This window comes from Trachemys scripta, chromosome 23 (assembly GCF_013100865.1).
Source record: "Trachemys scripta elegans isolate TJP31775 chromosome 23, CAS_Tse_1.0, whole genome shotgun sequence".
In the NCBI taxonomy this organism is placed as follows: Eukaryota; Metazoa; Chordata; order Testudines; family Emydidae; genus Trachemys; species Trachemys scripta.
This window is the reverse complement of record NC_048320.1, coordinates 12,994,571-13,008,496: the sequence shown is the minus strand read 5'-3', so window position 1 is coordinate 13,008,496 and position 13,926 is coordinate 12,994,571. Positions and strand designations below refer to the sequence as shown.

The 13,926-nt window shown below is 51.5% G+C and overlaps 1 protein-coding gene across 1 annotated transcript in view; it reads right to left on the bottom strand.

Moving 5' to 3' along the window:
- ERBB2 (erb-b2 receptor tyrosine kinase 2) overlaps positions 1–13,926 on the bottom strand; it is a 40,768-nt gene extending 26,842 nt beyond the window's left edge. The window contains exon 1 of the mRNA XM_034755779.1: positions 13,713–13,926. Within this exon, the coding sequence (XP_034611670.1) occupies positions 13,713–13,800 (88 nt within the window). The 5' untranslated portion in view covers positions 13,801–13,926. The remainder of the gene's footprint in view (positions 1–13,712) is intronic.

Below are 13,926 nucleotides of genomic sequence, written 5' to 3'. Positions count from 1 at the left end.
TCGGTTTTGGGACCCATTTTATTTAATCTATTTATAACTGACCTCGGAACCGATTGCAGGAGTGGGCTGATAAAGTTTGCGGATGATACGAAGGTGGGAGGCGTTGTAAATTCGGAGGAGGATAGGGATATCCTGCAGGGAGATTTGAATGAGCTTGTGAATTGGAGTATCAGAAATAGGATGAAATTTAATAGTAAAAAGTGTAAGGTGATGCATTTGGGGATGACTAATAAAAATTTTAGTTACAAGATGGGGACACATTGGTTAGAAGTAACGGAAGAGGAGAAGGACCTAGGGGTCCTCGTAGACCACAGGATGACTATGAGTTGACAATGCGACGTGGCGGTGAAAAAAGCCAATGCTGTCTTGGGATGCATTAGGCGAGGTATATCTAGTAGGGATAAGGAGGTCCTGCTTCCGTTGTACAAGGCGCTGGTGAGACCTCATTTGGAGTACTGTGTGCAGTTCTGGTCTCCCATGTTTAAAAAAGATGAACTCAAACTGGAACGGGTGCAGAGAAGGGCCACTAGGATGATCAGAGGAATGGAAAACCTGTCGTATGAAAAGAGACTAGAGGAGCTTGGGTTGTTTAGTCTGACAAAGCGAAGGCTGAGGGGGGATATGATTGCTATCTTTAAATATATTAGAGGGATTAATACGAGGGAGGGAGAAGAATTATTCCAGCTTAGTACTAATGTGGATACGAGAACGAATGGATATAAACTGGCCGTGGGGAAGTTCAGGCTTGAAATTAGACGAAGGTTTCTGACCGTCAGAGGGGTGAAATATTGGAACGGCCTTCCGAGGGAAACGGTGGGGGCGACGGACCTGTCTGGTTTTAAGATTAAGTTAGATAAATTTATGGAGGGAATGGTTTAATGGTAAAACATAGTAGTCAAGGAAAACCAAGCAATGGTAGGTAAATTGTATAATGGCTGACAGGGGTCAGGCTGAAGACTCTTGCCTATATGCTCGGGGTCTTACTGATCGCCATATTTGGGGTCGGGAAGGAATTTTCCTCCAGGGCAGATTGGCTGAGCCTCTGGAGGTTTTTCGCCTTCCTCCGCAGCATGGGGCAGGGATCTCTAGCAGGAGGGTTTCTGCCGATTGAAGTCACCTAAAACAGGATTGGGGACTTCAACAGCAGAGTCCAGGGAAGGGGTAGGGACGGTTTTATGGCCTGCAGCATGCAGGGGGTCAGACCAGATGATCATAATGGTCCCTTCTGACCTTAAAGTCTATGAGTCTATGAGATACCTAGGTGAATGCAGACAGGCAGCGGCCGACGTAACTTTAACCCCCTTGCTGCCAGAGTTGTGCTAAATAGCCAGTGCTCCATTGCAACAGCTGCACTTTGTTGGGGTGCAAGGGGAAGATATGGAGGAACATGTTTTCCCCCAGGCAGGCATGCTGCGGCACTGGAGGGGAAGCTGTGCATGGAGGGCCATTGGCGGATGGGGCATTACAGCACACAGCGCTGGAGGGGCAGTCGTGCCCGGGATAGGGCTGTGCCCGGTGCAGTATCAGAGGTACATTATTTAACTCCTGCCCCCCACACACACGCCAGGCACTGAAGCAGTTAAACCCAAGTTCTGTCCAACTGCAGCTCATGAAATCAGAGACATGGGTTTTGTAACCCAAGCCCAGCCAGCAGACGCTGGTTTAAAAAACCCAGGCAGTTCCGGAGGATGCCACCAGACCGGAGGGGCACGCGAGGGCTCCATTTCTAATCACATCCAGAGAGGGACACCCACAGTCCCTCAGAGCATAGAAACACTCACTCCCGTGGCTCACTCTGATGTCACAGGTGGCTCTCAAATCCCTGTGTCAGTGGCTGGCACTAAGTGTGCAGTGAGGGGGCTGGGGGAGCTAGAGGGATGCGGGATTTTCTCCTAGAGTCCAAGTGGGGTGAAAAAAAAGACCCAATTGTTAAGAGAGCTGCTGGTCAGAGCCCACCCCAGACAAACAAAACTAGTAACAATTGCTTCTCTGAGGAATGGCAATAGCAGAGATGGGCCCAAACCATAAGGATCAGACCCCAAAGGGTTGTGAGTTCTGGTTCGGGTCACTGAGCATACACATCAGCTTTTAATACACACCCACCCGGTTGCCCGACATCCCCAGCTGAGGTTGCGCTGATCACTGGGGGAGGGGAGTTGGAAGACGAAGGGCATTGGGACAATCTCTATCACCACTGTATGAAATGAGGGGAAACTTGATGCTGTGGTTAGGATTCTAGTCTGGGCCTCAGGAGATCAGGCCTCGATTCCCTATGTCACCATGGGCAAGTCACTTAGCCTCTCCTTGCCTCCATTTCCCCATCTATAAAATGGGAATAATAGCACGGCCTTGCCTCACGGGGGTGTGAGGACAAATACATTAAAAGACTGTGAGGAGCTCCAGTAACAGAGGCCATAGGTCAGTTAATCCCAAATGGTGGGTTTTGGGTGAAGTGGATGTTTGCCCGATAGGAACTCAGCGGAGACCCAACAAACTCATTGCACTGGGGTCAGCAAACAGCCCTTAGGCCATTAATGTGCTTGCCCCAGCATCTCTGTCTCTGCACCCACTGTGCTGAGCAACGTCGGTAGCAGCAAGTCAGTCTGGTTTTTGGGGTTGATGGGGGGAAGATATGAAGGCCAACAGGCTGTCTAGCGTTCACACACCACTGCAATTACTAGTTACCCCCTTGTTAGCATTTATCCTAAGACAAAACATTCCCCTCGCCAGACAGGGCTACAGCCTAGAAAGGGGTCAGCTCTGGTCCCAGGTTTAAGGCGTGCTGCGCATGGAGGCCAATATTTTAAGCTATTCAGTCGATCATTTAGGGAGAGAAACAGGGGTGTGTCTTTATCCCTCCCTGAAACCCCACCTGTGGCTTTCCCTGCTGGGACGCTCTGGGAACAGGGGAGACCCTTGTACCCCAGTTTCTGCCCAAGCAACTCATGCCTGAGGGAGTTCTGGGTGATATGAGATGTGTTGTTACAACCTCCCCCTAGACAGCTATGAATCTTTAGCTTTAGCTGTAGCAACTCCTGTTTTTAGGGCGGGCGGTTTCCAGTTCAGTCCCCATTGTGTCAGCCAGGAGGGTGTCTGTTGCATCTGGGCCGCCGGTGAGGGAACGGTCAACCTGGAGATAAGTCTCTAGGCTGGGGCTCTTCATTCCTTCTGCTGAGCTGTGGTCGTAGGATACCAGAGGCCTTGGTGCCCCTTTGGTTTGGGCAGATTCACAGAGTTTAAAACCAGAAGGGCCCATCCTGACCCCCGCAGAAAACTGGCCCTGGCAATTCCTGCCTCCAGCCCATACCTTGGGGTTGAGCTAGAGCAGGGCGATTTCTAGACAATGCTAATCCCTGGACTGGGACAGAAACACAGGACCTGATGGCTCAGGGACACAAGTGCTCCCACCTGAGGCCCCAGTCGCTACCACAGACTCCTCGCAGAGCAGTACGGCCAAGGCTCTGCCTCACCCTGTCTCCCGATTGACGGTGGCGGCAGGTCACCCCCGGGCTGTTGCAGTTTTTGATGGAACAGCTTTTTCAGGTTGGGCGTGTTTAAAAAGGCAGAGGACTGACGCAATGTTGTGGAGCCAAGCTTCCCCGCCCCGACACACCTCCGCCTCGCCTGCCCTGACGCAGCCTTCCCCCAGCCCTGCCTCCTCACCATACGCTGTGAGCTGCCTGCTGTCGGCTCGCCCAGGGTGGCGCAGGCCGCCAGGGAAGGCCTGGGGGCTCGACAGGCCATCGCCCTGATTCTGCTTGCCCAGGGCAGTGCGTGCCACCTGGGGGGCAAGCCAAGATTCTTCACCATGTCCATTTTGGGCCCCAACATTTATAAGTGATCAAAACCAAACTGGGGTAAAATAGCTGCAACAGGATAAGAAATATTGAGCATTTTACTTCTTAAAGATGAGCCAGGGCCTGCATACAACAAACACACAGACAATCAGGCACCAGAAACTCAGAGCCAAGTCCCGTTTGAAGTCCTGGAATGTGGGATGTTTTCCTAGACACATCTGGTCCATGGGGCAGCACAATGCACTAGCGGAGGCCACCAGTTCAATCCCAGTGTGTTGGCCAAGATGGGCACCATCCCTAGAGCAAGAGGTAACCGCCCTGCATTGCTGGGCTGCCAACAGACAGACAAGTCCCTTCAGGGACTTGGGGAAACTCTGCCCAAAGAACTGGAGAAAGGATCAGATCTTAGAGAGGGGAGAGGCTGAGTAACCAGAGGATGGTGATCTCAAGGGAGGAAGCAGCATGGAGATCTTCCTCCTTGTCCAGACTGGGGCTTGATGGGTCAATATCTATGAGAGGAGCATTCCTGAAGGGGTGGGGCTGAGAGACCCAATTCCCATAGAGATGCTGGTGTAACCCACGGGTGCATGCGTGTTACTGGTCCCCCTCGGAGTCTGATCCCCGCCATACTTCCAGCTCAAATCCAGGATATGGTCCCACTTCTATGACAGCCGCCATCTTGGCCAACACCCCGCCAATTGACCTGGGGAACCTCCAGAGCTAAGTTTGAGCAAGACAGATCCTCAGTGAATCAGGCATGGGGGGGGGCTGTACTACGCACTGACCAATGGGCTACACGAACGCACTGGAGGAACAGGGTCTTCCCTTAGGCTCAGCCGGGTGGGTGGCCCAGGAATACATCCAACCAAAACTGACAACTCTCGCCGTTGGCCCCCACAATGGCGGAGGGGTGGCACTACCGCGCCATTCCTCCTCGGCTTCTCCCACCCGCCCCCCCAAAAGAGGCAGGCGTGCTAAGGACATCTCATTCCCAGCATTCAGTCCACAGCGGGGTCTCTACAGGGGACAATGGCCCGCGAGGGCCTATAATAAAGTCAACTCTCGGCGGCCAGGCATTCTCTGGATGTCGGTAGCCAGTCTCCTAGCAACTGGTGGTGGTAGGCCTCAGGCCTATGTGGCCCAGCTGAATGGGAGACCTGACTCTGGAGCTCGTATCTGGCGCTTGGGCAGAGGGCAGATTCAAATTAACAGCCAGCAAACAGCCTGGGCCATTCCCAGCCACGAGAGACGGGGCTACTGTGCCTCTGAAGCAAGATGGCTGGGAATCAATAACCCCTGGACCACACTGCCCCTGTGCTACCTCTGTTATCCAGAGGGTCTTCACTCAGGATCTGTCCCCCTTGGTCTCCTGGGGGGTGGTTTGCAGCTAGCCCAGCATCCCTCCCCCCCCACATCTATTGTTGCACCAGTGGGTCTGTAAACAGTACCCCGCCCCTAACCCCACCCGGTCTGGACTGTGTAGGCAAGTGGTGACTTTGCACAGGTAAAATGGACGCATGCCTGATTCCCCAGGAGAGAATCTAGGCTGGCAAATCCAGGGGATCGGATGGGAAGAGCAGGGAGTGAAAACTGAGGGACAGAGACTAGTTCGCCCAAGCCTGGTCCTTTCCCTTCAATCAGCTTGGTTGGTATCCCCTGCCCTCCCCCCAGTCTTTCCACCAGCTGGAGTATCGAGCCCCAGGACTGATCACTGGGGAATTTTATATTCATGTCCCTTTGCCTTTCATGTGTGCAGATCAAAGCCCCGTGCACATGAACAAACTTTGTCCACACTCCCATACGCCAGGCTGATTATCCCCATTTTAACGAATTTAAGCTTAAATTAAGGTATGCGCAGCAGGGGGTCGTCAAGTCCTGAATAAGGAAGTTATACCATTTGGCAGGTAGGGAAACTGAGGCACAGAATGATGACCTGACTGACCCAAAGTCATACAACAGGTCATGGGGAGAGCCAGAAATAGAACCCAGGAGTTCTGATGCCCAGTGCCCTTGCTCTAATCTCACCCCCCGCCCCCCTTGCTCTCACCTCCCATTTGGTAGCTTTGTAGATTTGTTTAATTCTGCTGTTCTCAAGGATGCAGAATTATGGGAAAAAATAGGAGGGGGAGCAAACATTTCTCTGTCAGCTACTGAGGTGGGGGTGGGCAGGAAGGACAGGGGCAGCAGCTGTTGAGCCTTTGAGGTTCACTCTGTGCCCCCCAAGTCCCTCAAGTAAAAGCAAACTGCCTTGTCATGCACCCCGGAGAGCAGTGCTGGCATTTGGCCCGGTGACCCTACAGCAGAAGCTCACTGGCTGCTTGCCACAGATCACGGGAGCCCGGATTCCATTTGTCAGATTCCTGAAAAGCTCGGGCAGCGTCGGCTACGTGACTGAGCAGCAGGGATAAGGGATTTGTCCTGGGCTGGGCTGGGAAGCCTGCAGGCTTGGGGACTTTAAATCCAGGTTGGAAACACCTGATCCGTTTTGCCTCCTCTCTCTTTGTCACAGACACACTGTTACTTCAGGGAGAGGTTCCTAACTCTCCTTGTTCCTACCCCACCTCCGCAGTAGTAAATTACCAACCCTCCCCAGCCTTCGGCCTGTGGGCTGGGACAGCAAACAGATGGCTCCCCATGCGGCCTGACTGACAGCTCGCCTGGGGCCAAGCAGCTGCCCAGCAACGGCATGCCTCGTGCGTAAAGCCAGCCGCCTCCCGCCTGCTCTGGGTCACAGGACCTGTCTGCGCAGCCTTCTCCTGAGCGGTCCCTTGTCCCGGGAAATGGGCAGCAAAGGTTTGTGCTAAATGTCAAAAGGCGAGGAGTTCGGGCCTGGCACAAAGGGGCTGAGCCGGGGGCTGCGTTTGGAGCCGTCTCCTTGATCCCCTTGGGGGGCTCCAACCTGCTGTCCAGCTCCCGGGCTCCTAAACTGGATGTCATTGTCTGCAGCTTTCTCTCATGCTAAACCTGGTCTCAGCTTCCTCAGTGTCCTCTGCCCCTTCCTCCCGCCAACCTCCGCGGCGTCGCTGCCATCCCCTCCGGCCTGCCAGAGTGCAGCTGCTAACGTCACCTTGCCCTGCCAGCGCTCTGGGGCAGTACCTGACTCCGACGGGAGCAGCGACTGGACTCTGGGGAGCCAAAGGGTGTCTGACCCCTTTGGTTCAGTCCCTCTAGCCCTCCCCAGGGTGGCTGCCGCTCTGTGGAACCACTGCACGAAACACATATCCATCGATACAGGTATCTCCAGCCCCATTAGCTGGGCCCCCCCATTTCCTGTCCCCATCCATTCCTTACCCACCCCACTACTCAGAGTAGCCCCTGCCCCTCCCCACTGGCTGCATTTCCCAGGGCCCAGCAGGCATTTAACAGCTGCTGCTGGGACTCAGAGAGGCTCAGGAGAGGACCAAGTGTGGGGGATCCCTGCTGTGGCAGGAGTTTAAAGGTCACCGTCGGAACAAACTGGGCCAGGGCAGATTTGTATTTCATGCTAGGCTAGCACAGAGAGGAATCCCCCAGAGGGAAAGAGAATCATTAATGCCAGGGCTGAGCTGATCCGTCCTTGTGAGCTTCCCAGCTCAGCCCTGCACCATCACAGGGGTTCCCCAGTTTCCCGACCCCGCCACTGAGCGCACGGAGGGCAGCATGATGTGGGACTCCCTTTTGGATTTCTCCCCTTCGAGCAGCACGGGTGCTATGCAGAGGGAGGTGGAGCTCTCGCAGGTATGTGTTGTTTCCTAGAGGATTCTGGGAGCCAACCAAACAGTCCTGGGGACCATCGTTTGACCAGAACAGATCCAAGTGCGTGCCCAGTGCATAAAGCAGGACAGAGTATGTAAAGGGGAATCATTCGAGGGGAAGGGTCCCATCTCCCAGAGACGGCAAGAAAGCAAAAACAAGCTATCACCTGGAGCCAAAGCTCAAGGTCTAAATCCACCTGATAATCAAGAGATTGGTGTAGGATTCCAGAGAACAATGAACTGTGGCAGCTGAGGTGGGGCTTTCGGTGGGGCAAAGGCCAGAAGGGCCCAGCACCTGTAGCCAGGGCCAGATTTTCACAAGGGTTCAGAGGGAGCTGCTGGCCTTTTACCAAACAACACCTGGCCCCAGGAGCACGAGTACATTTTACAGGGGAGGTTTCCCAAAGCTGAATTTGGATGCCCAATAACAATTAAATGGAATCGGGCTTCCAAAATCCATGAGCTTTGGCTTCCAAGTCTCACCCTCCCATCTCCAATCCTCTCCTTTCCCTCCCCGCAGGGTCTGTTGACCTTCCTGGCATGAGGCAAGGCCTGTTGGTTTACTCTGCCTTTTGGAAGAGGGTCAGTGCCATGCTGGAAAGGGAGCTGAGGTTTGTGGGGGGACTGCTGGTGGGGTAGTGGCTGGCTTTAGTTTCATGGCCTCTCTTTTCAAAGCTGTTGCATGTGCTCCTAAGAATAAGACAGGGCAGCTTTTATCTCCGTCCGGATCCATATAAAATCAATAGCCTAGCCACACGATTTGTACACTGTAATGTGCCTTTGACTCTATTTATCGACGGTAGGAACCCCATCTGAACACCTCACAATCTTTGCATTTATCCTCACACAGCCACATGAGGCAAGGTACTTATCCCCACTGTGCAGATGGGGAAACTAAGGCATGGAGAGGTTAACTGACTTGCCCAGGGTCATGCAGGGTGCAGTGACAGAGCAGAGACTTAAACCCGAGTCTCCTAAATCCCAGGTTAGTGGCCTACCCGCTGGGCCCATCCTGCCTCTACAGCCATTTGCTAACCAGGGGCGGGTTGTTCAAAGGAGCCTATGGGAGGGAGGCATTTCCTAAGGGAAATTCAGTGGGCACTGAGTGCCTGACTCTCTTAGGATAGTCTCAGCTTCTGGACTGAAGAAACCGAACAGCACAGAGAAACATCACACTCGGCACCTGGGGATCCCTTTAGTGGTAGCCTCCGCCAAGGACTAAGCAGGTGGAGAGACCAGACTCCCCTTGCGGGTCAGGCACAAGACAGGTTGCGGGGATGCTGTGTAGGGAGGGAAGGTGTGGAAAGGGTGCCCTGCTGGTTTCTGGGCTGTCCTCGTTCTGGGGATAGGCTAAGAAGCGTTGACCTCCAGGGCTGGCCAGCCAGCGGTTAAACTAGAAAAGGAAGATGCCGAGCCCTGTCCTACTTGCTCTGTCCTCTCTGAGGGGAGGGGGGGTGTATCCTGCTGTTTCAGGAGGTGGAATCAGTGCTCTGACTATGCTCCCACATACTAGGGGACGGAGAAGTAGAACGAGCACTCCAGGGAGAGTGCATCCCACCTACACAGCCTGAGATGCAACGTCCTTGACCAGGTCCCAAGCTGAGATCCAGGCATCCATTACAGGAAGATTGTCCCTTTCCCCGCCCTCCTTCTCTGCTACCTCCCGCTTCACCAGGCTGGCCTGAGGGCAGTGGTGGAGGTGGGGGGATGGGGCGGTCTCCTGTCTCCCCAGCTGTGCTTTGCGCCCCTGGCAGTGAATCTGAAGGGAGCCGAGTGCCAAAGGAGGAGGGTTGGGTGCAGGTTGTTAAAGTTGCATAGGAATGTGAGACCGCCCAGGCGCCCAGCAAGGTTAGTCAATTATCAATCATTAAAGGCTCCTCATTCAGTCAGCACTGGACATTTCGCTGGGAGGCTAAGGGCCTCTTGTTTATCCTGCTGTTAAATGCCTCGTGTGCACAGAACCTGTTTAAAAACCTGGGAGACAGAAAGCCTCTGTTTAACCACAGAGCAGGGCAGCAGTGTGGAGAGCTCCCCACACAAACATGCATCAAACTCTGCTAACAACTCTCAAACCTGACCTGGAGGGAACAATTCTTCAGCAGAGCAGGGAGTCTAGCTTTCAATCCCTGCTAACACGTCTCCACTGCAAACTGGACTGAGGTGTCACAAACTCATCACACATTTGCCACTGAAAAAGCCATCAGATTGTAACTGCTCCTGGCCTGGCCTGGATTCAAACAGGCCACTTAGCTATGAAAGCCTCTATATTCTATTGACCCGCTGTGGAGATCGTGGGAGATTCCTGTATTGTTTCTATTAATAATTATGCGTGCCTCCGTTTACCTGCTTAATATTATCTTCCCTGATCACATGGCATTACATCAGAGGAAGGGAAACAGACAGGAAACTAAACAATGATGGAGAAAAGGTACCTCCAGAGAGAATACCAAGGGTCTTCCAGGGAGCAATGGTGGGGACAGGGGAAATGGGGGTGTTATTAATTGGGAAATGCCCATCTGCCTGTCTCCAGCTCGGCTAGCAGGTTTATTTTTCCCAGGCCCAAGCCTAGGATCAAAGGGACGTTAAACCATTAAAATCCCCCCGCTTAGAGAGGAAGGGTGGGGAGTGGGCAGCAGGAGCAGGAGGTGAATCTCTGACAGAGATGCACAGAGAGAATGCTGAGTGAGCTGTCTGGCTCTCCCAGGCCAGGTGGAGGGGTGTCTGGACTGAGTGCAACTTGCCCAAACCTTCAAGGAAAGAACGAAGTGGAGGTAAGGTTCATGCGTGTTGGCCTTTGTTGTTTTAACCCAATTCTCTCCCTACTGTGTTCCTGTTGAGTAATAAATACTGTAATACTTTGTTTTGAAAAGGCTGAACTGTGTGGCTGCAAACATTATCTGGTTACACTGCTCCTGAGAGAGAAGCCTCCTGCTCCAGGAGCCCTGGGGAGAAACAGGGGTGCTATCACCCCGGGACCCAGTGGCACAGGCGCAGGACTTCGCCTCGAGTGAAATGGGCCTATCACTAGAGGTCTGCAGAGGGGTACAAAGCAGAGCACACTCTGTGATCCCTGGCATCAGCCCTTCGGTCAGGGATTGTGTCTTACTCTAGGGCTATGCCTCGCCAAGCACAACGGGGTCCTGATCTCAGGTGGGGTCTGGCGGTGCTATTATTTATTATCTACATTAAAATAACAGCCACCATTTAAAAAAAAAAATCTAAGCAGCGTCTGGAGAGAGTAAATTGAAGAGATGACTCTACGGGTAAAGATTCCTAATGGAGGGATCCATTAGGCTGTGGGACCGGATCTTAAGGAAGAGTCTGGATGCTCCATCTCTACAGATGCTTAAACCTGGAGGACTGCATAAGCAGGGAGAACAGACCCACGGAACAATTCTGAACCTGCGGGGAGGATGCAATTTAACAGGGCTTTGCCCACTGCTAACCTGGACGATTCCATAGCCTGACCAGTACGGTGGAGATAGTTAATTTAGTTAGATTTTTAGATGCACCGATTCCAGGATCACGCGCAAAACATCCGCAAACAACACACACACAGACTCACCCCAGGGAAAAGCTGCACATAAACCTTGCAAATCACCCATTGTGTAAACAGACGGGCCTGACCTTGTGCCCTAAATATTATCAGACTCAGGTTCTCTTAGTGTCCAAAGGTAATTCTACCGTAACCAAACAGTGACTCTGTAACCCAGTGGACCAAGTCCTGACAGGCGCCAGTCCTGCAAACACTCGAGCATGTGTGTAACTTGACCTACATGAATCATCCCATTGACGTTAATGGGAAGGCACATGTGTGTCGAGTTATGCACGGGCTTCTGTGTTTGCGGGATTGGGGCATGCACACCTGTAAAGCCCTGCAGCCCAAAACTAGGATATAGAAGTGAACAATCCCCAGTGACTCTTTTTAATGTCGGGGTGTCATCACTATTTATTTTGGAACATTGTTACTCAGGCCCTGCCAGGATGTCCCCATTCCCGGGAACAGGTTCTCTCTCCTGGGAAATTAGGGAGAACAATTAACTTCAACATTTTTTCAGATATTCTGATACCGACAAACACAAAGCACCTTATTGGCATGTGAACTGGAAAAGGCGCTTCAGAATTCAGTGCCCACTTGCTGCATGGATCTCACCAGCTTAGCAGGGTTGGGCCTAGATGGAATGTATATGGGACAGACAGATACACACAAACCCACAGGAAAACCCAAGCAGTGCTCCCAAGTCAGTAGGTGATGATCTTTCTGAATCAATGTCCCACCATGGCAGTAAGGGGGACACTGGTGCTGTTTTTTGGCTGAAATATCAACTAAAGTAATTAAAGATCCTGTGGGATTTTCTCCCCTTGGGAGTAGGGGGGGTTAATCTGGCTATCTTTGCCAATTCCAATCTGAGTAAATACATTCTGCCACCCTACATCCCCCTTCACTCCTGCAGATTCAACTGAAGGAGTTTCCCCCTTCACTTTCTCCCTCAAATTGTTGGATAGTATTGCTCTGTGCTGTTAGGCAGCTGATGTGTTCCACCCCAGAACTGGCTGCATCTCATCTTGTGAGTGAAGTTACTCCTGTATATGTAAAGTCTCTGAAGCACTTCAGGATGAGAGGTCCTTTATAAGATACTGTTCTCTGAGAGCCACATTACCCAGGAGCTCTTATCACTAAATATAGTGTATTACAGGGACCCTAGGGCCTAGATATGGGTTTAACATAGACCTGCCCAATTTGCAGGTCTAATTCTTACTCAGCTAAGACATCAGAAAACAAACACTACTAGTTAGTAAATATTTGGGTTTGTGCATAAGGTGCTATGGATTATTTACCTAAATCTGACATACTGGATAACTCCCTTGGGAATCAGCACCTAGAATTTCCTGTCTGTCCTCTTGCCCAACAGTCAATGAACTACAAAATGTAACTGCATCAATAAAGCTGCAGCCCCCCCCTCCCCCCAGGATTCAAATACAATAAACAGCTCGACGCCGTAAACAGCAGACAAGATGGATGAGGTGGTAACATTTTCAATAAACAACTTGCCTTCTGCATAAATCAAAAAGGCTAAAATCTTTTTGGCCTCACTTATTTCCTCATTGTACATTTTGAAACACGCCAAACAAGCATTCACTTCAACCAGCCCCATCACAAAAATTGGTTAGAATCCTAGCCTCTGAAATTCGTAACATAAATTCCTTTCCAGACTATTTAATTTGTGAGTGAGCTATAAAATAATTGCCCAGGTAAACTATTACTGGACTCAAATTCATCCTCAGAGGTGATTTCGCACACAGAGCAAAACGCAAATAAAGAGAAAAATTCAGCCCGTAGAGTTCATCCAACACCTCAGAGTGAGTAAAGTCTGATCCAGCCATCTACTACTGTACACAACAATCAGATGGGTAACTCTGTTCCCTTACAACGCCATGCTTAGATATACAACTCACTCCAGATCTCTGCAGGCAACTTCAGTGGGATTGCCTGGGATTGCTTTTGTACTATTAAGCAAACTCCATGGATCCTACTTTTGAAACCCACTCTTTCCTTGTAACAGCAACAACGAGAACAGGGAATGAAAGAAACCATTTTAAAAAACAGCCAAGTCTCCCCCTCCCTACGCTCCTGATGCAACCGCAGTTCTCTGCCTCTCTAGTCACGTCTGGATGGTGTAATGGTCCCTGGGAAAGGTCCCTTTCCCTGCGTGTCTAAAACAACACAAAACGACAACATCTAGAAACACGCTCCCCACTGAAGTGGCAGCCCTGCTCTGAAAGCTCCAGCTAAATCCTTGCTAAACCAGGACTCATGGGACCCAGTCAATGTCATGCTCGCGAAAGTAATTAACAAACTCCCCTCCCCACTCCTCCTCACCCCTCATTCTGCTGGGTGGAATGATTAATTTCTGCGTTCTCGGTAGATCGTTGAGTAACGACACTAAGATTGTTAAACTAGGTCAGCTCTCTTTCTTTATGCAAGTTACACAAAACTTCAGACAAAGTTTTTCTTTGGGTTTACACCCCCTCCCCCCTTTCTTTTCCGGGGCTGTGTGTGCTTGTTTGGAGTTTTCTTCGCCCACATCCTAAGATCTCTCTCCCTGATCTGAAGTTTCTCTTTCCTAACGTCCCACACAAGCTTGCTTTTCTGTCTCTCTCTTTTTCAAATCTGACCCACCTTCTGTGCTCCAACAGCCTGGCAAGAAAGAGGCTAAAAACAGCCCCAGGCAGAAACACCAGTTGCTGGGAAGGATCATCTTTTTCATTGCAGACAGCAACCCATGGCTTCTTGCAGAGAGAGGTCTTCCCAGAAAGTTTGGGTGGGTTTCCCTTCCTTTGCACTCCCAGATCCACAACTTTATTCGTGCACAGCACTTCCTCCTCTGGGAGGC